This window comes from Rhineura floridana, chromosome 18, assembly GCF_030035675.1.
Source record: "Rhineura floridana isolate rRhiFlo1 chromosome 18, rRhiFlo1.hap2, whole genome shotgun sequence".
In the NCBI taxonomy this organism is placed as follows: domain Eukaryota; kingdom Metazoa; phylum Chordata; class Lepidosauria; order Squamata; family Rhineuridae; genus Rhineura; species Rhineura floridana.
Genome location: NC_084497.1, coordinates 27623283 through 27648696, shown reverse-complemented (window position 1 = coordinate 27648696; position 25414 = coordinate 27623283). Strand labels below are relative to the sequence as shown.

Here is a 25414-nt window from a genome sequence, read left to right as displayed (position 1 = left end):
GTGGTTCATGACAGATGCTCTTGGAGGTCGCTGATTCATAGGGTCGCCATAAGTCGAAATCGACTTGAAGGCACATAACAACAACAACAAATTATTCTTGCTATGGAAGCCGCTTTGAGGTCACCAGGTGATGAAAAGCGGCATACAAATATACTAAATAAATAGCACATAAATAAATAACGTTGCTGCAACCTGCTCTTACCATTTTATGGTGAAAGGAGGGCAAGGCTTCCGATGAAGAAATAAATTTCTTGCATTTCCTATTTTGCGTGCAGGGAGGCAGGGTGCTAAGACGGCTTTCATATGTGATTTACATTGTCATTTGCAAAATGATGCATAAGCATGGTACAGGCTGGCGACAGAGAGCTAGGTTCTCTCAGGTTCCCCTCTAGGTGAAGGGTGGGCAGAAGGTATAGTAGATCGGGATCTACTGGTAGATCTCTGGGTGATTCCCAGCAGATCAGCCAGTGCTTTCAAACTCCCAAGTGTTCAGCAACAAAACGACTCCCTGAAAAATTCTCAGAATGTAGTCAGAGGCACGCCTGTTCCTGAATTCTACATTTGGTTGGCAGATCTTGGAGTTCTAGTAAAAGGCAAAGTAGATCTGACAAGCTTAAACAATCGGATAGGTTTAGGCGGCTGTCCTTTTGTTACTTGGTCTTCGAGTTGGCAATTTGTCAAAGGAGCTGTCCCTGGTATTTGGGCAATGGAGTGAAATGGAAACAACAACAGCTGATATTGCGGAGGGTGCAGCAATGAAGGAAATGCAGCAGGCATTTAATTCTTACGTCGGGAAAGATTATCTCTTGGGTAGTTTAGAGGTCACCCTTTTTGGGGAGGGATGAATTTGGCTTGGATTGAAAATCATACTATTCTTGATGCAAAGGGTGTAATAAGGTAATTGGCTCAGATTCTTCAAATCAAGGGGCTTTCCTTCCATCTTTCTTCTCTTAGGATGCATTAAGAAGATATGAAGAGCCCTATTGGATTACACCGAAGGGATCTAGTCCAGCATCCTGTTCTCACAGTGGGCAACTTATGAATGAATAATTTATTTTGGTCAAAGACCAGCATAAGTGGGCAACTTATAGGAACCCTGCAAGCAGGTCCTGCATGCAACAGCACTCTCCTCCCTTGAGATTCCCAGCAACTGCTATTCAGAGCCATCCTGTCTCTCACAGTGGATGTGGGACATACCCATCATGGCTAGTAGCTCCCTCATAGCCTTCTCCTCCATTGGCAGCCATGATGGCACCTTAAGGGAGCCCTGCGCATCACAACCAGTGAAGTCCATACGAATATAAGAAGAGCCTTGCCGGATCAGGCCAAACGGCCACCTAGTCCAGCATCCTGATCTCACAGTGGCCAACCAGATGCCCATTATGGGAGTCTTACAAGCTTTGCTGTTGCTAACGAAAGCAACATCTTCCACAGCATTCATGCATTTTAATTGAACTTGGAATGGGGAAAATGTCCAATGGATTATGTTCATAGGAACATTGGTGGCTGCTTTCTACGGAGTCAGTCCCTTGGTCCATCTAGCTCAGTATTGTCTACACTGGCTGGCAGTGACTCTCCAGGATTTCAGGCAGGGGACATTCCAAGCCCTACCTGAAGACGTTGGGGAATGAACCTGGGACCTTCTGCATGCAAAGCCGGTGTTCTCTTGCTGAGCTGCCACAAACAAATGCATTTGACTTGAAGGGGGCCTAACTGGCTACTGTAGGATCCTATTGAGTGGTTTGTTTTGTGGTAGTAAATATTGACGTTAAAATGAAAGAAAAAATTGGCCCCTTTGTAAGCTGTAACAGCAGTAGGAGTAAAGTGCATCCCATGTTTTTAATAGCAAAGGTTCCCAAAGTGTTTATAGCAAAGGTTCCCAAAGTGTGACCTTCATCCAAATGGTCCGCAGAGGCAACTCTGCAGAGCAGCATAGCTACGTGTAGGTGGCTGACATTCATAGAACCCAGCGGTCTGCCAGAAAGTTGAGCTGTATGGACTAAAACTGCAGTAGAGTAGCGGCAAATTCAGAAGTGCAGGGTCCCTTCATCCTAGTCACAGTCGTGCCCCCTCCCCTTTGTTTTGCTGCTGAGTCACGGATGAGATCCTTCTTAATGCCTTCTCCCACAACAGACATCCCTAGGAGCCAATAAGCATGAAAGGGGAGAGTGTTAGCTACTGAGAAGAGTCTTCTCAGTGGCTGGCTCACCTCCTTTCACTCAGATTGGCTCCAGTCGGCAGGGAAGGGCAAGGAAGCATGTTAGAAGACTCTTCTCAGTGGTTAAACACTCCCCTTTCATGCTGATTGACTCACAGGATGTTAAAGACATTGGGACCCTGCTCCCAAAAAAGTAAAGGGTCTAAGACCCCTTCCCCCCCCAAGACCCTGGATGACTACACCCCTGCAGAACTGACGGGAAAGGCCCCAAATTGGGAAAAGGAGACAACGGGGCATTTGGAAGGAGTGGAGAGCCAATACATGGAGAAGATGCTCAGAGAGATTGTGTGTGAGAGAAAGGGAGTAACTCACAGTGGGAGTTATGACTGATAAACAGGCAGGAAAACCATTCAGTGTGCCTCCCAGACCCTCTGCAATTTTTCAAGTGGTCTATTTGGAGAACACTTTCATCGAATTAGCCTGGACATAGGTCCAGTTTCTCAGAGCAGACACACTTAAATTAATGGGCCTAAGTGCGTTGTCAATTTTCATGGGTCTACTTTGAGGGGGACTAACACTGAATACAAACACTTGTATGTTTAGGAGATTAGTTTTTGGTTTAATCATATTTTGAACTGTGTGCCACTGAGTTATTATACGGCTGAGTCACTGGTGATGGCCTTTGACTAAGCAGTAAAGGGTTAGGATTAGCATTCCATGCACTCTTTTCGCTTATCAGAATCCTCCAAGCAGGACTTGGATGCAACAGCACTCTCCTCTCTTGTGATTCACCCTTGGCTCCTTCTAGGAGGAAAGGCAGGATAAGCATTTAATAAATGAATAAAAAATAATAATGATTATGTATTTTAATTATGAAAATGACAATGATAAGCCTCATGACTGGAAAAGCAGGAAGCAAACTGTTCCAGCAACATTGAATAGCTATGCCGACTGGAAGTGGATCTCCAGGGTTTCGGACTAAACCTGGGATCTGTCCCATGCCTTATCACAAAACAGTGGATGCTTTTAATGAGCAAATTGGAGCGGGTTCAGAGGAGGGCAATGGGGACAATCAGAAGACTAGAAACAAAGCCCTGTGAGGACAGACTCAAAGAACTGGGCACATTTAGCCCAGAGAAGAGAAGACTGAGGGGAGATATGCCAGCACTCTTCAAGTACTTGAAAGGTTGTCACACAGAGGAGGGCTGGGATTTCTTCTCAATCATCCCAGAGTGCAGGACACGGAATAATGGGCTCAAGCTGCAGGAAGCCAGATTTTGACTGGACACCAGGAAAAACATCCTAACTGTTAGAGCCATACGACAATGGAACCAATGACCTGGAGAGGTAGTGGGCTCTCCAACACTGGAGGCCTTCAAGAGGCAGCTGGACAGCCATCTGTCGGGAATGCTTTGATTTGGATTCCTGCATTGTGCAGGGAGTTGGACTTCATGGCCGCATCCCACTCTACGATTCTATGATCTTATACCGAGTCAAACCACTGGGTCCATCTAGCTCAGTATTGCCCACACTGACTGGCAGCAGCTCTCCACAATTAAATAGGGGACATGTCCAGTCCTATCTGGAGATGCTGCTGGGGATTGACACTGGGTCCTTTTGCATTCCAGGCAGATGCTCTGCCACTGAGCTGTGGCCCATTCACTTAAAAGTAAAGATTCCAGTCCCACGGTTCCAAATGAAGAGCCATTTCAGGAACTTAGGAAGCTGCTGTATTCTTAGCCAGACCATCAGTCTGTCAAGCTCAGGATTATCAACACTGGCTGGCAGCAGCTCTCTGGGGTTTCTGGGCGGAGTCTCCCCCAGGCCTACCTGGAGATGTCGGGGATTGAACCTGGAGCATTGCACTCCACCACTGAGTTATGGTTCATCCCCAGTTTGCCTGATCAGATCTGTTTGCCTCCTGTCCTGTCCTGCTCAAAATCCCTTCCGGCTGCCTCCGAGCAAGAATGCCCTCTTCCTATCCATTATGGAAAAGAAAATGAAAGAGAGAGAGAGAGAGAGAGAGAGAGAGAAGGCAACCAGTGTTTCTCCTTCGCATTTGGAGAGCTCAGGGCTCACCATGCCTTGCTATGTAACATCCCTGCAAAGAAACATCTCCTTCCCTCTCTCTGTGTCCGGAACCGCTAGCTGGATGTGCCTCGACAGAATCCCAACCGATAAGATCTCGTTTATCATCAGCTTTTGACGCAGAAGTGTCTAGACTTGAATGGCACAGGGAGGGGCCCCTCTTCCTCCTTGCTCAAAGGAAATGATCCAAACCATTTCTATGGTTTCCCACTCATCCCATCTCCCTCGACCACACCCTTACTTCCCCCCCCCAATCCTTTCTTCTGGTTTGCTTCTTGACTTCCCACTCTCCTCATTAGAGTTCTCTCCCAGACATGTTTGGGGGCTGCGGCAGTCAATGGATCCCAAGAAAACAGCTACCCTAGAAAGAGGGAATTAGACAAGGGGGGGGAAGGGGAAAAATTGCACCTCGGGCTGCTAATTTCCCTGCGTTCCCCGAGCAAGCAGCTGCAGGACCCCCTTCCGTGGTTCGGGCAGGTTTGGGCAGATAGCCTTGGAGAGGTGATAATAATGTGTCTGTCATTTCCCTTTGGCATGTCGGATCTTGCAAACCGCAAATACCGTTAACCAGCTTGGCCAAATCTGTTAGGACGGATCCTGGGGGATAAGAACACATGCCTACCACAAAGCTTGCCTTCTCCTTTCTTGTTCAGCCCACCCCAAGATCAGGGGGGAACATGCTTGGGAGATAATGCGGTCCAGAGAAGGTGGAACTGTTGCACAATGAGAAGTGGGGTTGGTTTGCTTTTGACCCTACACCTCTCCAACCCCAGCATTGGGCAAGATGGACATAAGGACATCAGGGGAACCCTGCTGGATCAGGCCAATGGTCCAGCACTTCTGGTCCCACAATGGCCATCCAGAATGCCTATGGGAAGCCCACAAGCAAGACCTGAGCAGAACAGCGCTCTCTCCTCCTGCAATTTCCAGCATCTGGTATTCAGAAGTGTACCGTCTCCAAATATGGAAGCAGAGCAGAGCCGTTTCTGTTGCTCTGTTGACCAAGGAGGCATTTAATGATTTTTTAAAACCACACATTATATGGTTGTACCTTACTCTGGTATCCATATAGATTGTTTCATGTTGAGATTTCATGGAAATAACTGCAAGCTTTTCATTACAATGTACTGGAAGTTTCTAATTTTAATAATGATCATGACAAAGACTGGTTCTCTGCTGAACAAGGGGGCAGGACTAGGTTAAATGGATTTAAGTTACAAGAGGGTACCATAATGAAGAGCCTGCTGGATCAGACCATCTAGTTCAGCCTGCTGTTCTCACAGTGGCCAGTCGGAAGCCTCTGGGAAGCCCACAAGGACCTGAGCACCACACCACTCTCCCCTCCTGCAGTTCCCAGCAACTGGTATTCAGAAGCATACTCCCTCCAAATATGGTGGCAGAGCATAGCCATCATGGCTAGTAGCCTTGAAAAAATGGAAATGGCCAGCCTTCAAGTCAATCCTGACGTATGGCGACCCCATGAATTTGCACACACCTAAAATGGAATCACTGTGATGGATTCTGCTAGGTTACCAACCACCATGGCTGGTCCTAGAGCAGACTTCAGCAAGTTGGTGCCCTCCAGATGTTTGGACTACAACTCCCATCAGCCCCAAGCCAGAATGACTTTGTTCTATGTTTCACCCTCCTTGAGTTTGTTTGGTTGTTTTTTGCCAGGATGGATCGTGTCCCTGACCTCTGAGAATACCTCTTGCTTTTCTTGGTGGAAGACAGAGAGAGGCATGTGGGAGTGTGTTGCAACTAGCTGACTGTACAAAGGTAAAATTAGCATTGGTTGTGCTGCTCACTTTTAGCTCTGGCCCCTCCCAACACTGGCATGTGGCCCTCGGAAGGTTACACAGCAGAGAATGTGGCCCTCAGGTTGGAAACAGCTCCCCACCCCAATTTGGAAAATTTATAGTCCACCTTTTGATTAAGGGGGCTTGCAATAAGATTGTAACGGCATGCCCTGAATTGACACCCCCTCTTAGTCCCAGGATGGGGCCTGGCTGGCCTCCCCTATGCCATTATATTCTTCCTAGAAGGCCGCTGCTCCATCTCTGGCCGATGGATGGGGCCTGGCTGGCCTTTCCCCTTGCCATGAAGTTCTTCCTGAGAGGCTGTGGGTGCAAACCTTCCAATGACCCCCTTGGTTTCCTCCCGGCTGACAGATGGGTCAGAGTGTGCTCCCCTTTAGCTCTGGAGTCCCCACACCCTTGGAACATCCCCTCCCCTCTCCTGTTTGTGAATTATTTTCAGATAGGGTAGGAGGCTAGAGGAGCTGGTTCTCTCATGCATGGCATGATGGAGCATGTCGGTAGCCTGCCAGCATGCGCAAAGCTATCAGGCTGCCTGCTTGCGGGAGCTGCCCGGACGCGTCAAAACTGGGAGCTGATCACAGCTGCCAGGCCTCCCCCGTGCACCCCCTTGCCACGCCAACCAGCTGGTAACCGATAGATAATTAGTATTTTTCTCAAGTCCAATTGCAGCAACAGCAGGAGCAGCCGTGGTACGCACAGTCGCCCTTCTTTAACACGCACGCAAAACCATGGAGGAAGCTTGGCGGGCAAACAGACCTTTTGGCCTCTGTGCCTTGCATGCTGCCGAGGAGACTTGTGAGAACCTAAGCACAGGCGCTCATGAGAAGAGCCTGTCTGCTGGATCAGGCCAGTGCCCCATTTAGTCCAGCATCCTGTTCTCCCAGTGGCCAGCCAAACATTTATGGAAAGCCCACGAGCAGGACCTGAGTGCAAGAGCAACTCTCCCCATTTGCGACTCCCAGCAACTGGTGGTCAGGCAGAACATAGCCATCGCAGCTGGTAGCCATCGATAGCCTTCTCCTCCATGAATGTGTCTGATCCGCTTTTAAAGCCATCCAAGTTGGCGGCCCTCACTGCCTCTCGTGGGAGCAAATTCCATACTTTAAGTAGGTGCTGTGTGACGAAATCCTTCCTTGTGTGTATCCTGCGTCTTCCAAGATCAAGCTTCATCGGATGGCCCCGAGTCCCAATATTTTGAGGGAAGGAGGAAAAACATCCCACTTTCTCCATACCACGCATAATTTTCATTATACGCGAATGAGCTGCGTTCGTAGCCAAACTGATCCGGCTCCGGATGCTCCAAGGAAGCCGGCTTTGCATGCCCCAACACCCACCCTGTCTCCTCCTCTGGGCAAAGGCGGGGAAATGAATGTGTCTAGCTCATGTTGTTTATAAACAGTGGTGGCCGGTAAGTGGAGGCTCCATGTCAGTGGGGCAGTGGAATCTGCTCTGGGTTTTAGTCTGAACTTTCAAGGAACTGTGCAGATGGTATTGAGCTAGGCGGATCGTAGGGTTGACTCCATAAGTGACAGCTTCCTGTGCATCTGTTGCAACAGCAAAAATGCTGCGCTGATCAGGCAGGTTTGATTTCTGGCCTGGATAGTGTAACAAGGGACACAGAGGGGGTCTTCTTTGGACTAAAACCTGGAGCGGATTCCACCGCCTCACTGACATGTAGCCACCAGCTGCCGCCACTGTTTATAATATAAACTCCAGCCAAGGAACAGTCAGGAGCCCACTTCCAGCTCCTGATTGTTCCTTCAAAGCCCTGCCCTTACTCACCCCACACTTGATATAGGCTGGGGGTATGTGGCTTCTCCAAAACAGCCTTGCAGGCTGAATGGGGAGGCCTGGTGGGCCACATTTGGCCCGTGAGCCAGAGGTTCTCCCCCCTTGTGCCATAAGTATACCACTACACTTTGCGGAATAACTAAGTCCCTCACCAAAATTCAGACAATGGAGGGAAAGGGGGCAGGGAGGGAGAAGAGGAAAGGAACAGAAAACTGATTGTGAGCAATTGCAGTCCAGCATACGTTTTGCTTTGTTCCTGTTAAGAACTGTGCACATGAACCTGTCGGGTATGCTTTAATGTGGATTTCTACCCTGAGCAGAGGGTTGGACTCGATGGCCTTATAGGCCCCTTCCAACTCTACTAGTCTATGAATCTGTGATTCTGTGAGCCTGCCTCATGGCTCAAACTATTTGTTAAACTGGCCTAGTTTTTTCAGACAGCAGCTCTGCTTCTCTGGGCTCCTCCAGATGATGCATTCACTGGAGGCTGGTCCATTTGAGCAAAATGGGCACTGCCCCACCAACCCCAGCCACCCCTCACCTGTGTCCCTTCTTAGTGGCATCCGGGGTGGCCATCCTGTCATCTTCCTCCTGCTCCTTAGTCTCAGCATTGCCCCTGGTAGAACTCAGCAGGGAGGAGGATGGGAACAGAACTATGAGTTGGCTCTGCCTCTCATTGGCTTTGGCTGCACCAATCATTGTGTCTGGCTCCACCTACTGTTTGGGCTCCCTGCTTTCCGCCCCAGCAGTCCCAATAGGCACCAGCCACCAGTGTTTATAAAGCTTTCATCCAGATTTGCTTGCCCAACGCTTACAGAGAGAGGTTGTCTCCAATGACAGTCCTACTCAGAGTAGACCTATAGAGCTGTCTCCAACTAAATCCTACTCCAAATAGACCCACTGAAATGAATGGACCTACGTTAGTCATGTTCATTCACTTCAATGGGTCTACCTCGAGCAGGACTAGCACGGCATACAACCCAATGGATATGACTAACTTAGGTCTGTTCACTTCAGTGGGTCGACTCTGGGCAGGACTTAGTTGAGCATTTGTTCCAATATGTTTACAGGGAGGTTATATGATTGAGCAGTTATGTATTTATTTATAAATATATTTGTATACTGCTATTTCATTTTTTAAAAAATTCAAAGTGGTTTAACACAAATAAAAAGCTATACAACAAAAGCCACTGAAAATACAGTATAAAAACAAAGGTCAGCTATTACAGAAAGCCATCTTCTGAATTGCCTGCATAAGCCTGGCGGAACAGAAAGGTTTTCAGCAGGCATTTAAAGGTTAAAACAGAAGGCACCTGCCGAACCTCTGTTGGCAGAGCATGCCAGAGAACTGGGTCAGTGACACTGAAGGCTTGATTTCATGTTGATGTTAAATGAGCCTCGCCATCGGGGGGGGGGGGGAGAGACCAACACCACTCCTGCAGATAATCTCAGTGATCAAGCTGGGATTTAAGGGTTCAGGTGGTCCCTAAGATACCCTGGACCTAAATTGTTCAGGGCTTTGTAAATTAATACAAGGACCTTGAACCTGGCTCGGTAGTGGATGGGCAGCCAGTGCAGATGTTTTAAAAGTGGTGTCACATGTCATCGGCCATGTGCTCCCATCAGCAGTCTGGCAGCCGCATTTTGCACCAGCTGAAGTTTCCAAACCAGGGCCAAGGGCATTCATCCTGATTTGCTGGTGGGCTGCTTAAATGCCCTCCTGTTAATAATTCATTTGTCCCACACTTTTCTGTGCCTTTCCCTGGCGCTTTCCTAACCACAAAAAGTCTATCCTTTTTTTTTTTTTTTTAAAGTGGATTTGATGTGCTAGGGTGACAGAGCATTTGGATCCACTTTGACGGCGCAAATCTAAATGTCCAGATATGCACTTGAATCCTCCCTGTAGTCTGGAGGCACTTTATGAGCAGGGGGTTGGACTTGATGGCCTTATAGGCCCCTTCCAACTCTACTATTCTATCTGAGAAAAGATGGAATTATGATCAATGGCTACTTGTCAAGATGGCTATCTATGACCTCCCATTTCAGAGGCAGCATACCTCTGTATACCACTCGAAGGGGATCTCAAGGGGGGGAGTTGCTGTTGCGCTCAGGTCCTGCTTGTGGGCTTCTCATTGGGGCATCTGGTTGGCCACTATCAGAAGAGGACACTGGACTAGATCTGGGCCAGGGGCCAGAGCCTGCAGGGCTCTTCTGAGGAGGGGGCTGTTGCACCCATGCCTTGCTTATGAGCTTCCCAGAGCCATGTGGCTGTCCACTGCAGGAACAGGATCCTGGACGAGGTGGGCCTTTGGCGTGTTCTAGCAGGGTTCTTCTTAAGCTGCTATCTGGCCCCGCCTCACTAATTGCTAACAGTCCAACTGCAATGGTTGCTTTCAGTTGAGCTCACCTGGAAGGCTTCCCTGCCATTTCCCCCCCTCTGGCTGTTTGAGGCTCTCTGATGACATGAGCAGGATCAAAAAATGATCCCCTCTTGCATTAAGTCCAGATTAAGGACATTCATCATAAACTCCCACAAGTTCCCGTGCCAGATCCAGAGAAGACAACAACATGTTTGGATGCAATAATGCTTTTAATTTGTTCTTCATCGGACATTGGATGCAGAGATTTTAACTCAGACTCCCTCTGGGCCCAAGCAAGTGGTATGGCTCTGCCAGTGTTCTTGGGCTCTGGCTCCCGTCATCCCTGTCCATTGGGGAATGGAGTCCAGTAGCAACATTTGGAAGGCCAGAGGTTCCCCATCCGAGCTGCAAGTCATCAAGCACCCTCAGGCCCTGGACTGGCTCTGCCCACCCAGGCTAATCATTGGACTCCCTTAGCCAGGCAGAGGTATAAAAGGGTTTTGTGCAGGGTGGGCCATTTGTGTAGAAGTCAGTCCTCTGTTGGAAGGTTTGTTAGAGATCCGTCCTTTGTGGGTAGAGGTGTCCTCTATTTATTTATTTATTACATTTATACCCCACCTTTCTCTTTGTGATAGAAACCCAAGGCGGCTTACATACGGCTCCCAGGCAGTCCCCCATCCAGGTACTCACCAGACCTGACCCTGCTTAGCTTCAGCCGGGAGCTGGCCTCATGTGCCTTCAGACCATAGCCTGGGATGTCTCCAGTCTAAGTCTGATGGAAAGGGGGAGCAGGAGGAAACTTGGAGTTGCCCGTCAACCATTGGCACCTGGACAGCAGGCTGAGCAGGATTATGGGTCAGTCTCATGCTTAGTCCTGACCCGGTGCCAGCCACGGGGTCCTCGGAGGATGAACCAAAAACCTCACAAATCAAGGATCTTGAGGAGCAGGCAAGGCCCCCTGAATCCAGTGCTGAGGATCCCCTTGAGGGGCCCTTTGTGTTGCTACCTGACAAAGATCCCAGGCTCTGGTCTGAAGGCACCTAGGGTCAGGTCTGGTCAGTGCCTGGATGGGAGACTGCTGGGGAACTATATGTACGCCGCCTTGGGTTTCTAGCATGAAGAGAGGTGGGGTATAAATGAAATAAATAAATAAATAATAAAAAAGATCCCCTGGGACTGGTAAAGGAGGTGGAACCACCACCATCCTCAAGAACGGCACCATCAAAAGCTTCAGGTCCAGGCTGAAGAGCAATGACACAGTGAGCACCTAAGGATCCAGAGTCACTGGTTTACTTGTGAGTGAGGGGGTCTACTTGTGTGTAAGCAATCCCAGCTAGTCCTTTACTGCCAGCAGGTGTGGTTAGGGTGTGGTTTCAGAAAGCCAGAGTGTTTCCTCTTGAGCCTTCCAGTTGCTGGGGAAAACACAGGTCTTCATCTCCCTACTGGCTGGTTCTAGATGCCCTGCCGGGCCTCCCTGTAGTATTGACCTTGGATTGTTGTGTGACTTTCTCCCTGTGTCATGTTTGGCCCTGGACCGATACTCTGCACTTGCCCTTTGATGACTTGGACTCTGCTGCATCTGCAACCCTGCGCTCCTTGGTAAGTACTTTGGTGAAGGCTTATATCTTTTGTAACTAGGACCCTAACCCCTTGGAGTGTGACGATCGTCCTTTGTTTGAAGGTGTGCTAGAGGAGAGCCCTCTGTCTGGAAATGTCCTCTGTTTAAGGATTATTCAGTCCAGGTTTGATTGAAAAAGAACCCTCAGGAGTGAGAGTAGAAGGGGTGCTGAAGCTGTCCATCAGTTAGCACCTGGTAGCAAAGGTTGCAGTCTTGTTCCCTAGTGATGATACTTACTGTATTTCTGTTTAAATATATATATGGATAGGCATTTTTTATGCAAATTGATGCTCTTTGTTCAGGGGAAGTGCTGTGTAACTGACCACCTTAGTTTCCTGTTCCTGTTAAGCCTTGCCTAGGCAACCAGTTTTTGACTTGCTTTGTCCATCCTCGATTGCTCCTTGGAGCAGATTTCTGCTTCTTCCTTAACTCTGACACCTGGTTGGCTCCTTGGCTCTTCTTCTTCCCTAGCTCTGAGGTCCGACTGGTTCTTTGGTTCTGACTCTGTGATTGGTTCCTTGGCTTTGCATTCCTGCCCCTCTTCAACTTCCTGTTGGGCAGCTGCCTACAGCCAGAGCTGGCCCTATCATTAGGTAGATTGAGGCAGCTGCCTTGGACAACAAGGGGAGAAGGGAAAGGCAGTGATGTCTTGGAGGAGAGATCTGTATGTACCACACATAGTCTGCCCTGATTTCTCCAAGCTGGGCTGCTGCCATCCAGTGCAGTGGAGGATGCTGTCCAGTTGTCAGAAATAAGATTCAACTGCTTACCCAGTCAGATCTTGTACATGGAATGAGGGGACCAGGTGCCATCTTCTCCTTTCTCTCAGGAAGCAAAAAGTCTTGGGCTGGCCCTTGCTATGGCTTCAGAAGGCACAGTACTAGGCCAACAGATCCTCTCTGGAAACCTAAGAACATAGGAAGAGCCTCCTGGATCAGGCCAGAGGCCCATCTAGTCCAGCATCCTGTTCTCACAGAGGCCAGCGAGGTCAAACACGTGCCCATGGGATGCAAGACCTGAGTGCAACGGCAGCTCTCCCCATTCGTGATTCCCAGCAACTGACATTTAGAGGCATGCTACTTTTGACAGTGGAGGGTAGAACATATCCATCAGGATTAGTTGCCAGTGATAGCCTTACCCTCCATGAATTTGTCTAATCGTCTTTTAGAGCCATCATTGCCTCTTCTGGGGGTAAATTCCGCAGTTTAGCGATGCACTGTGTGAAGGCGTACTTTATTTTGTCTGTCCTGAAGGATGCAACAGACCTGCAGCAGGAATCTGCAGACCCAGAGATGGCGTGCAACTTGAGAATTGGGGATCTTCTCAAGAACAGGCAAAATACTTTCATCACCAGCAGCTGTGCTTAGAGTGTGGCATTGGAGGTCAGAGTGGATAAGCTCTTTCTTCTGAGCAGAGATGGGCAACCTGTGGCCTTTCTGGTGTTGCAGGCCGCAACTGTCATCATACCTCACCGTTGGTCAGGCTGTCTGGGGTTAGTGGGAGTTGGTCCAGCAACATCTGGAAGGATGCAGGTCCTTCATCCCTGTTTTTGAGCCTTCCAGTTGCCAGACGCAACACAGCTGTCTGGCGCCTTGAACCTAGATGTAGTCTCCCTGCTGTGCTTCCCTCCGGTATTGATCTTGGACTATATTTTGCCCTTAACTCTCAGTTGCGGTTTGGAGCTGGGCTGAGACCCTGGGCTTGCCTTGCATTGGACGCTGCTCCACTATTATCTTAGCTCTTCTTGGTGAGTGTTCCGGGCATGAGACTTGCATCTCCTTGGACTAGGATCCTAGCCATTCAGGGTGTCTGCTGGAGTGTGACTGGTCTGCATTTGGCCTCCGGGTCTGAGGTTCCCCATCCCTGATTTAAGACCTCCAGCAGGGCAAAGACTATCCCCCTCCCCAGATAATTGGTTTCATTGCCAAACTCCTCTTAACTTTTAAGTTTCTGCTGCTACTAGGGGTGGATGAATCCTAGATGGGAAGGGCCGTTGCTCGGTGGCAGAGCATCTGCTTTGCATGCAGAAGGTCCCAGGTTCAATCCCCGGCATCTCCAGGTAGCGCAAATGTCCCCGTCTGAAACCCTGGAGAGCCGCTGCCAGTCAGTGCAGACAATACTGAGCTAGATCAATGGCCTGACTCACAATAAGGCATGTTCCTATGTCAATTCTTGGTTTCTACTCTTTTGTTTTTTTACAAGTCCTCATGACAATTTATCGGCCTCTTTTTGCATCTGTTTCTCCTAACGTATGCATTCTCCTACCCCATTGCCCCTAATATAATGCCTTTTTGTGTGTTGTGTTCACTAATGTATACCTTTCTACGCACACTTCCCCCTAGCATATGCATTTTTGCACACATCATTTGGCTGGAGAGCTGCATTGCGAAATTGGGAGATGTGTCAATGCCAAAGGAAGGCTGTGTTTCTGGTCTCTTCTTGCTTCAGAACGTGCCAGTTGGATAGATTTGCCTTTAAATGTGAACTGAATCTAACTCCCCCCCGCCCATCCTTACCTAATATTCTTAATGATCAAAGGGATGGAGCTCCTCCCCTGTGAGGAAAGGTTGTAGCATTTGGAGTTCTTGAGTTTAGAGAAAAGGCAAGTAAGGTCCATTCTGCACAACATAGGAAACGGACCTTTAGTGTGGCGGCACCTGCCCTGTGGAATTCCCTCCCCGTAAATATTAGGCAGGCACCATCTCTGTTATTTTTTCGGCACCTATTGAAGACCTTCCTCTTTCAACAAGCCTTTTAAGTGGAGACCTGTCCCAGTCTGCGTCTGTGTTGGAATTGCTTTTTAATACGTTCTTAAGCCTTCTTTTTTAAAAATAATTTTAATCTTAGACAATGTTTTGAAAGCTTTTTTTAAGGAACGTTTTTAAAGATCTTTTGTTTTAATGTGTTCTAAAGTTTTTTTATGTTTTAAAGTTTTTAGTGCTTTTGTTTGCTGCCCTGGGCTCCTGCTGGGAGGAAGGGCGGGAAATAAATAAATAAATAAATAAGAGGTGACATGATAGAAGTGCATGAAATTACGCATTGCATGGAGCAAATGAATAGAGAAAAGTTTTTCTCCCTCTCTCGTAACTCTAGAACTCGTAGACCTCTAATGAAACTGAAGATTCAGGAGAGACGAAAGAGAGGACTTCTTCAAACAGCACATAGTGAAACTATGGAGTTCACTCACATAGGAGGCAATGACCACATTCACCCAATACATTTATTCCACTTTTAAACAGTGATGGTTTCCCCAGAGGTGCCTGGGAAGTGGAGTTTGTGGAGGGTGCTGAGAGTGGTTGTTAGGAGTTGAAAGTTGTTAGGAGACCCCTATTCCCCACACAGAGCTACAATTCCCAGAGTCCCCTGGGAAGAGGGATTGATTGGTAAACCACTTGAAGAACTGTAGCTATATGAGGAGAATAGGGCTCTCCTTTCAGCACCTTTCAAAATGACACTTCCCAAGATTCTTTGGGGGAAACCATGACTGGTGTGAATGTAGTCAATGATGACCACTAACTTGGATGGCTTTAAAGAGGATTAGACAAAGAGTCTGGAGGATAAGGCTACCAGTGGCTACTAGCCATGATGGCTATGCTCTGCCACCATATTTGGAGAGAGTATGCTTCTGAATACCAGTTGCTGGGAACTGCAGGAGGGGAGAGTGGTGTGGTGCTCAGGTCCTTGTGGGCTTCCCAGAGGCTTCCGACTGGCCACTGTGAGAACAGCAGGCTGAACTAGATGGTCTGATCCAGCAGGCTGTTCGTTATGGTACCCTCTTGTAACTTAAATCCATTTAACCCAGTCCTGCCCCCTTGTTCAGCAGAGAACCAGTCTTTGTCATGATTGTTATTAAAATTAGAAACTTCCAGTACATTGTAATGAAAAGCTTGCAGATATTTCCATGAAATCTCAACATGAAACAATCTGTATGGATACCTGGGCAAGGTACAACCATATAATGCGTGGTTTTAAAAAATCATTAAATGCCTCCTCGGACAACAGAGCAGTTTAAACCACAGCGGAGGCTAACCACAGAGTGACGCCATTGCACAATATTAGACCAGCATTTGCCAACCTGGTTCCCCATAGATGTTGTGGACCAAAACTTCCATCAGCCGTAGGCAAAATGGTCAGGGATGATGGAAGTTGTAATCAGCGGTGGCCAGTGGCTCCATGTCAGTGGGGCTGTGGAATCTGGTCAGCACTTTGGACAGCTCTTTGAAAATTCAGACTACAACCCAGAGCGGATTCCACTGCCCTGCTGACATGGAGCCGCTGGATTGCAATTCAACTACTTCTGGGTGGCACCGTGCTGGGAAAGGCTGTGCTTGACCTGGGGCTTCTAACAAGAATGTGTTCTCTTTGGTACCCAGATAAACAACTCTTTCCTTTGAAGGCAGAGAAGTGTTGGGGTGCTCTTGACAAATGTTAGTCTCCTGTCTGCCCCTTGTGCTACTCTGGATCAATCCGCCCAGCCACCGCTCATTATCCTGAGAGACAGGGACGGGTGAATCTGTCCTCTTTGGTTCCCCTCACTTCCTCCTTTTTCCAGTCTTACAGCTCTGCACATCTCCACACTGTGATTTTTATGAAAATTCATCAGATTTCTAGTGTAAATTTCTCCTAACGATACACTTTTTCTGTATGCAATTTTGCCTAATTTTTGCCTAATATATATATATATATACACACATGATATCATGCACAGATTCACAAATTCACACTCACAAATAGATGCTTTTTTTTTGCACGCTTTACTCTAGAATATGTGTTGTTTTTTGTGCTGGAGAACATTCATTGCATTACAATATTCAGAGAAGTGCCAACTTCCGAGGATGGCTGTATCTTTTTGCTTTGCGTATTGTTTTGGACAGTGCAGGTGAGGCAGGTTTGCCTTTCAGCGTGAACTGAACTGAATTCCTCCCCCCTCGCGACTGACAGATGTCATGTTCGAGCTGCAGGAACAGGATGCAGCAATGCATCCCTGTGTATCCTGTGTGTGGTGGCCATTCACTTAGGGGAAAGCACCGGGTGCACATAGGGACACCGCTGGAGATAGGGGCTTCCTAAACCTGCCCTTTAACTGTAATGATCCCCGAATAGTGGGTGGTGTTCCCTCTCAAACATATTCCAGAGAGTGGCTTGTTCATTTTGTCTTATAGAACCCAGGGAATGGCAGTAGCTCAGTGCTAGAGCATCTGGTTTGCATGCAGGTTTGATCCCCGACATCTCCAGATAGGGTTGGGAGCCACTGCCAGTCAGTGTGAACAATACTAAGCTAGATGGACCAATGAGCTGAACTAGTAGAAGGCAGCTTGCTATGTTTCTAATGGGTGACACCTGGAACGAAGCCAGTTTCATGGGCATGGTCTAACCAACATGGTGTCCTCCAGATGTTGTTGGACTGCAACTCTCCATCAGCCCCAACTGGCAAGGTCAGTGGTGGGGGATGATGGGAACTGTAGTCCAACCGAGTCTGGAGAGTACCACATTTGGGTATTTCTGGTCCAAAGGGGTATGGTGCAGCCACTTTGCTGAAGCAGTGGGAGAATGGTCAGATAGAAGTGTAGCAAATGAATAGGAAATGGTATCTGCCCAACCATGCCCTCCATTCTCTGTGTTGGGATGGAATTTGGGAATTGCCTTAGAGAGAGAGAGAGTTCTATAAAATGGGCATACCAATGGCCCGCCTCCCAAACTTGCTCTGAAAGCAATTAAGGCAAGAGATTTGGAAGACGCATTGACACGTCTCAAAAAGTCACCCTGGCAATTTACGAACAAATACAGGTTTGGGAAAAGGCCATCATTCAGTGCGTAGAGCGCATGCTTTGCTTGGAAAAGCTCTCGGGTTTAATTGTTGGCATCACCAGGGAGATCTAGAACCCTGGAGAGCTGCTGTCAGTCAATGTGGAAAAGACCGCGCTAGATGGACCAGTGGTTCTGATATGGTAGAAGAGAGCTGTCTACGTTCCCTAGTATATAAGGTCATCGACCTATTGAGGAATGAGCCTTTGGACAGATTCCCAGCTGGCAAAATCCCTCCTGAAGTACATCAGCAGCTGCCTTATACTGAGTTGGACCAGTGGTCCATCTAGCTCAGTATTGTCTACTCTGACTGGCAGTGGCTCTCCAGGGCTTGAGGCACGGATTCTTCCAGGGATTAAACCCGTGCCTTGCATGCAGAAGCTGTACCACTAAGCTACAGTGCTTCCGCAAAGAGCTGAAAAGTTTTTTTTTTTTTAAAAAATCATGCCACTTACCGTCCAGGTTGCAGATTTAGCCGTGCTCGATTGCTGGAAGGTCACCTCAAAGCGATGCGGGCCCGGGTAATCGGTGTTGGATGGGATGACAGGCGCAGGGGACATGGTGTCGAAGGTGGAGCTCGGCTGGGAGTAAGGGGAGAGTGTCGGGACATTGGAGGCGTGCTCGGAGCTGTAAGGGCTGGAGGAGGTGGCCCGGCTGTCAGTGCTCTGATCCATGCTGTTGTTTAGCAAATTAAACTGGGACTGGAGGAAAGGAATTGGGGGGAGGAGAGAGATGGGGGGAGGAGGAAGAGATGGAGAGGAATAAGACTGCCAGTTTAAACACATGGAAACCTCAACTTGCTCTTTTTCTTTGCAAAAAAAAAACTTCTCTAGGAGTCTTGTTACAGGCGTCTTTAAAGGGGCAGCCTTGCTTGAGAGAAGAAGCAGTGTGGGGTTTTGTGGCTCGGTCTCTTATCTTCACACACCCCCACCTCCAAACAAGTCACCACTTGTGTGTGCGTGTTTTTTTTAAAAAAAGGATCCTCATTTTTGGACAAGACTGACCTTGCTCCTCTGCTTGATCTAGGATGGAGACGCCACAAATGGAACCAGCCTACTTTTTTCTCTCTAGTGTGTTTTTGCAAAGACAGAACCGTTGCGTTTTTGGAAAATGCAAAAGGTTTTGTGATTTGGGCACTGCCCGGTTTGAAAATGAAGCTAAAACATTTGTGCAAGCGGCTGGCCCTCATGAACAAGCTCCCGCTTGGCAGATGCAGCTGTGGGGAGAGGGAGAATCTGTCAATTTCTGTTCCTCTAATTTTTCCAATCTTAAGGGTTGTATCCAAGGTAGTGCTAAGGAAGCATCCCATCTGTGCAAGGATTTCCACTTGCACAAGAGGTAGCCAACATGGTGCCCTCCAGATGTTGCTGGACTACAACTCCCATCATCCCTGATCATTGTGGTGCTGCTGGGAGTTGTAGTCCAGCAAGATCTGGAGGGCACCATGTTGGCTTCCCTGGTATAGATGTAAATTTAGAAAATACTTTTTTAAAAAAAAAATACATCTCACCATAATGAAGAAAGTTGTGACCTGTGTGTCTGCTGGCCAGGTGCTAAATGTTGATGGGCAACTGCAAGGCCCTTGTTGCTCTCCTTTCTTTAAGGTGTATCTATTTAACCAAACTTATATGCTGCTTAATTGTAAATAGAACATCTACACCATTTGCAAACAATGTTTAAAAAAGTTAAAAATAGATATTCGAAATATAATTAAAATTGCCCATTAACCTAAACAGGGGGATTAAAACATATGTTACCATCTATGTCTCTGGATAGGCTTGCCTGAACAAAGATGTTTTAAGCAGGTGATGGACTGTGATGTACAGTGAAGGCATCTGCCTGATGTCAATAGGCAGGGAGTTCCAAAGATTGATTTCTTACATGTGCAGAACGAGTATTACACGGCACTTGCAACTGTGCCAGTTACACCGATCAAAGTGGTCATGCGGGATTAAGATGATCTCTCAAGCTGTTAAGGGCATTACACACATTAATAACACCTTGAAGTGAGCCTAGTAAGAAATCAGCAGCCAGTGCCAATCTCTGGGCTCCTTATCTTTAAACCAGGTTTGAACTAGGTAGCCCATCCAAGAGAGACTACCCTTTGCAAAGTAGGAAGTGGCATATGCCCATTTTGACTACCAGTCATTTATAGACCTATCCACTGTGAATTCGTTTAATTCCCCTTAAAACTCTCCAACTAGAACAGGCAAGGCTGGTAGTTCGTTTTGTTCACAGTGTTCTGAAAATGCCACAAGAGTCAAAAGCAACTCCAAAGGGTACGCTACACTTGGCCACGGAGGATGACCTCTGGAGAGGGGAGAAATTTGATTCCGTTCACATTTAAAGCCGAATTTATCAAATTCTCACTTTCTGAAACAATATGGGAACCGAAACACAGCCTTCCTTTGAAATTTGCACCTAAATCAGATTTTGCAATGGAGTTTTCCAGCCAGGTATTTACAAAAATGCATAAATTAGGGGAAAGTGTCTATAAAAATGAATGTTAATAAAGGCAGCATACAAAAAAAAAGCATTATATTGGGAGAAATTGCTTGATGGAGAGAATTCGGGGGGGCTGAGAACTTAAGCAGGGTGTGAATCGGGGCCAATGAGGAGTGTGAATTGGGAAGAGCGCCAGGGGCCATATAGAGAGGGCTAGAGGGCCATATTTGGCCCGTGGGCCTGACATTGTCCACTTCTCCACGCTACCTTGATTGGATGTCCACAAGCTATAGTATTATGAGGGAAACCTTTCTCTGCCCACTTTCTCCAATACCACACACAATTGTATACACTTCTGTTGTGTCACTTCTGATTTTCAGCATTTTCCATTTCTACAATATCCTTTCTGAGGTCAGGCGACCAGAACTGTACACTGGAATCCCAGAGCGGCTAACCTTTTTTTCTTCTTCATGAAGGGTGCATTTAAGAATGGTCAGCCCTCCAAAGACCGCCTGCCAGTCCCTGCACTTACAGCACACAAACCTACCCATGTAGTTCTGTCTCACACATGCACGCACATGCTGGCAGACACCACATTCATCCCCATTACAACCCTTGGAGTGGCTTAAAACTCTGCATACAGCCCAGCTCTGGTGCCACCTACTGTTGACCTCCCTGCCTTCCACCCTACCAGTCCCAATGGGCACCAGCTGCCACATGGAGGGATAAAGTATACAAAGCACATGCCCCATTGCTGAGTTGCAAGCCCTCCTCCCAATTCATTTTATTTATTTTAACTCTCCCACCTCTGAGGTCTTCAAGGCAGCCTACAAACATGTTTGAACAAAGTTCCTTTCGGTCTTGCCAGAGGCAAGCCTTCACATGTAGATCCTCCACCCCAGAACAAGCTAGCAGATTTCCCTCACCCTATGCCCGATGTCCACACCAGAGGTCCAATCCACTTTGACATCACTAGCCAGCATCACTTCAGAAGTGGCTAGCGTGGCAGGAATGAGTCCTCCCTGGAAGTAATTTCTCCCAACCAAACTGGGGGGGGGAGCCTGATTGTATCTGTGTTTGGGTCCAGGGAAGGATAAGATCTGGTCCTACCACATTGTTTTTTCCAAGAGCAGGCTGGCTCGGTGGCACTCAGAATCCTTACAGGAGGGGTCCCATCTCCATGTTTGTTGATGAACGGCTCTTTTTAAAAAGGGTACTCTTGTTATTGATTTCCTGTGGATGTGATGTTAGCGGCTGCATTTTTTGCTGGTGGTTCTTTGAGTGCATTTTTAACTGATGTGATTTTTAACTTGCCATGGGCAAGCTGCAGAGTCCCAAGGAGCCCAGTTGCCCCCCAGCTGGCCGTTGCGGACAAGGAAGGGGCCGGCTTGTGCAGCTGTGGCAAGCTGAGCAGGCTCTAGCCAGCTGGGGAGGACTTGCCTCAGAGGGAGGCAAAGGTAAACCCCCTCTGAATACAGCTTACTATGAAAACCTTATTCATAGGGTCGCCATAAGTCGGAATCGACTTGAAGACAGAACAATCTAGTTACCAATGCTGCGGTTAAGCTATCCTGGTCCAGCAACAGCCTCGGATGTTGTACCAGTTGACTTCTGCTCATGTGGGAAGCAGGAGCTGCCCTCTACTTCCCACCAGTTTGGGGTCCCTGGCATGTTTACAAAGGACACAGGAGATATTCCATTCCCTGGGTGACTGTGTTGCCTAGTCATGCTTAACTTGGCCACCTTGTGCAGATTATCTCAAGATATTGCTGGGTCTGTGAAGCTACAGACCCCACAGGGACACCTACCAGTGGGTGTTTGTTTCCCTGGTGGAAAGAACCAGGCACTAGAAAAACTGAGGTCTTACCTTGCACATCACATGTGCCTGGAAATGAGCACAGAATGACTACTGACCCATCCTGCTCATCTCATTATGAGATTTATGGCCCAGATAATGTGGCCAGCTGGTATAGCACAGTGGGGAGGAGAACCTGGCTGGGAGTCCAGAGTCTGTGAGTTCAAATCCCTGCTCGTGTCTCCTGGGTGTCAAGGGCCAGCTAAAGATCACCCCACAGTGAGTGGCTCAGGGGTGACGTGCCCTGCCACCTGTGCAGCCGTGGGCAAGCTGCATAGTCCCAAGGAGCCCAGTTGCCCCCCAGCTGGCAGTTGCGGACAAGGAAGGGGCTGGCTTGTGCAGCTGTGGCAAGCTGAGCAGGCCCTAGCCAGCTGGGGAGGACTAGCCTCAGAGGGAGGCAATGGTAAACCCTCTCTGAATACTGCTTACCATGAACACCCTATGCATATGGCAGGCATAATTTGGGATCAACTTGAAGGCAGGCCATATCCATTTTTCAGTGTGGCCAGGAGCTAGGCAGACCTTGATGCATCCAAGACCAAGTATTGGCTGTTACCTGTATTCATGCTCTGGGCTTCTGACTTGGAACCTAAAGCAATCAGAGCCTTGATGTCAATGGAGGCTGGCCTGTTGGGGCAAATGGGCCATTGCCCCACCAGCCTTGGTCTGCCTGCCTCCTTACTTACATCCACAGCTTCCTTCTCCTTGGTCTCAATATTGCCCTTGTTGACCTCAGGAGGGTGAAAGATGGAACTAGAACGAGTTGGCTCTGCCTGTGACTGGCTCTGGCTCCACCTGCTGTTGGCCTCTCTGCCTTCCACCCTACCAGTCCCAATGGACACTGGCCGCCAGTGCATGCAAATGAAATGCGGGGCACAAGAACTGATTGGTTAAGCTTTTAATAGATCTAACAAAACGAAAGTGATGGAGAGAATTCTGGACGGGGGGGAGCTGAGAACTTAAACAGGGTGTGCAGCAGGGCCAGTGAGGAGAGCAACTTGGGGAGAGTGCCAGGGGCCAGGTACAGAGGGCTAGAGGGCCATATTTGGCCCGTGGGCCTGACATTGTCCCCTTCTGTGGTAGACAATGCTGACATTTATTTCTTTGCAGATTTCTGAACAGTGCCTTCATCTAAAACACAAATTCCATGGTAGCGTATATAAGAATCAACTATCAATCCAGTGTTGTTATATATCTGTCCTGCTCATAAGGGATATAACTTATAAACACAACAATTTTAAAACACATATGCCACCTTCTATTCAGAGGATTTAGGCCTTTTGTGACCATACGCTAGTCTTGCTCAAAGTACACCGACTGAGGTCATTAACCTAAATCATGTATATACATTTCAATAGGTCTACTCTGACTAGGGAATGATGGAAGGATCTGTCATTTTTGGTTCTCTGTTTCTCATTTTCCCAACCTTAAATTTAGTTCTCTACATTTCTGCAGAAATTTGTATTTTTTTTAAAAAAAAAATTGTCATGAAAAGTCTTCAGCATCTTAGTGCAAATTTCTCCTAAGCTCATTTCTGTATGCAGTTTTGACTAACATACACAGTTTTTGCAAGTAATATCTCCTAATGGAATGCATTTTGTATGTTGTTTTCACAAATATATTTATTTTATACTCACTGTCTCCTAATATATGCATTTTTGTTAACGTTGGTTGGAGAACTGCGTTGCAAAATTCAGATAAGTGAGAATTTCCAAGGATGGCTATGTTTCGGCTCTCATACTGTGCCAGAAAGTGTGAATTTGATAGATTCGCCTTTTAAACACAAACTGGATTTCTCCCCTATCCGTAACCCTGAGGAAAACTTAATTGGATACACCCCACTCTATAAAAAATAAAATAAACCAACATTAAAATAACAGCGTTGTCAACATCCATAGCAGCCAGTTGCAATTATCAAGCGCAGGATCTGTGTCCATGAAATGCCTGAGCAAACTAGTTTGTATGCTTTCGTATAATCCAGAAGCTGTTGGTGGTAGCCTTATCGGGGGGGGGGAGTGCCACCACAAAGAAGACCCTCCTTCTGACTGTGGTGAGATGGACAACCACAGGCTGCAGGACCTTCTGAAGAGCCTGGTGAAGAGGCAGATCTATACGGAATGGGATAGGGGACCTTCGCTGGTCCAAGGGCAATACTCCCTTGTGGGCAATCTTCTGGGGCCTGCATTCCAGTGGTGGGTGTGGCCAGAGGCAAAAGTGGGTGGAGCCATGGATGGGGCTCTTACTTTGATAGAGTAGGCTACGTCCCAGCTCTGCAGCCCACGCCCCTCCGTCCTTTATTCGAGAGGCTCTCCCTCCCTGATATAGCAGAAGGTGCTGTCATGGACCCTGTGGAGAGTTCTTGGCAGAGTGATCAGGAAGAGGACTGGGATCCTGGGGCAGGGCCCAGTGGGCTGCAACAGGAGGGGGCTGCAACAGGAGACAGCTTTAACAGTTTTGACAAAGACGGCTCCTCCTTCATTGCAGTTACCTCTGGTGAAGCACCGTCTGACAGCGAGCCAGCCCCTGCTCTCCAGTTGATGCTTTGGGCAAGGAGAAAAGAAACCTTTAATTGAGATATGGGGTAGCGTCCAACTAATTTAGATCTGATCTTTGCGTGCAGATGGTCCCGGGTTCAATCCTGGGCATCTCTGGGTAGATTGGAGAAAGAGCTCTACCTGAAATGCTGGAGAGCTCCTGCTGCCAGTCAGTGTAGTCACTAATTAGCAGAGCTTGGAAAAGTTCCTTTTTTTTGAACTACAACTCCCATCAGCCCCATCCAGCATGGCCACTGGGTTGGGCTGATGGGAGTTGTAGTTAAAAAAAAGGAACTTTTCCAAGCTCTGCTAATTAGTATTTCCTCTTGAAGTGAAAGGCAACGTATAAATTCTTTAAATAATAATAATAATAAAAAAGATGTTTTGAAAGCTTCTTTATAAAATGTTTTTAAAGATGTTTTGTTTTAATGTTTTTTAAAGTCTGTTTTTATGATGTTTTAAAGTGTTTTCAGTGCTTTTGTTTGCCGCCTTACGCTCTGCTGGGAGGAAGGGCGGGATATAAATCAAACAATAAATAAATAAACAAACAAACAACAACCATAATAACCTAAGTTAGGCTGCAATCCAAAATATGTATACTCAGAAGTAAGCTCCATTGGGTTCAATGGACTTACTCCCAGGTAAGTATGTACTGAATTGCAGTCATTGTGTCCAGTAAAGTGAATGGGTTGTCCTCAAAGTTAGTCCTACTCAAAGTAGACCCACTGAAATTAAAGGGCATGACTACTTGGGTCCATTAATTTCAGTGGGCCTTCTCTAACATTGGATACAGCTCAATAGGTCGACTTTGAGTGCAAGTAGCACTGGATGTGACCCATGGCTCTGATCCTATACCAGATAAACTGAAACCCCGTGACAATGGGGGTGCAAAGAGGCAAACAATCCTTCCAGGAGGAAGGATGGGATATAATTTTAATTA

General features: G+C 47.6%; 1 protein-coding gene and 1 long non-coding RNA gene across 2 annotated transcripts in view; one reads left to right on the top strand and one right to left on the bottom strand.

Annotated features, from left to right (window-relative positions):
• Window positions 1-18459, bottom strand: part of TP73 (tumor protein p73) — a 43773-nt gene extending 25314 nt beyond the window's left edge. The window contains exon 1 of the mRNA XM_061601344.1: window positions 18096-18459. Coding sequence (XP_061457328.1) covers window positions 18096-18425 — 330 coding nt within the window. The 5' untranslated portion in view covers window positions 18426-18459. The remainder of the gene's footprint in view (window positions 1-18095) is intronic.
• The window catches only part of LOC133372562 (uncharacterized), a 54285-nt gene continuing 40489 nt past the window's right edge, over window positions 11619-25414 (top strand). Inside the window, exon 1 of the long non-coding RNA XR_009759504.1 lies at window positions 11619-11816. This is a non-coding gene — a long non-coding RNA (uncharacterized LOC133372562). The remainder of the gene's footprint in view (window positions 11817-25414) is intronic.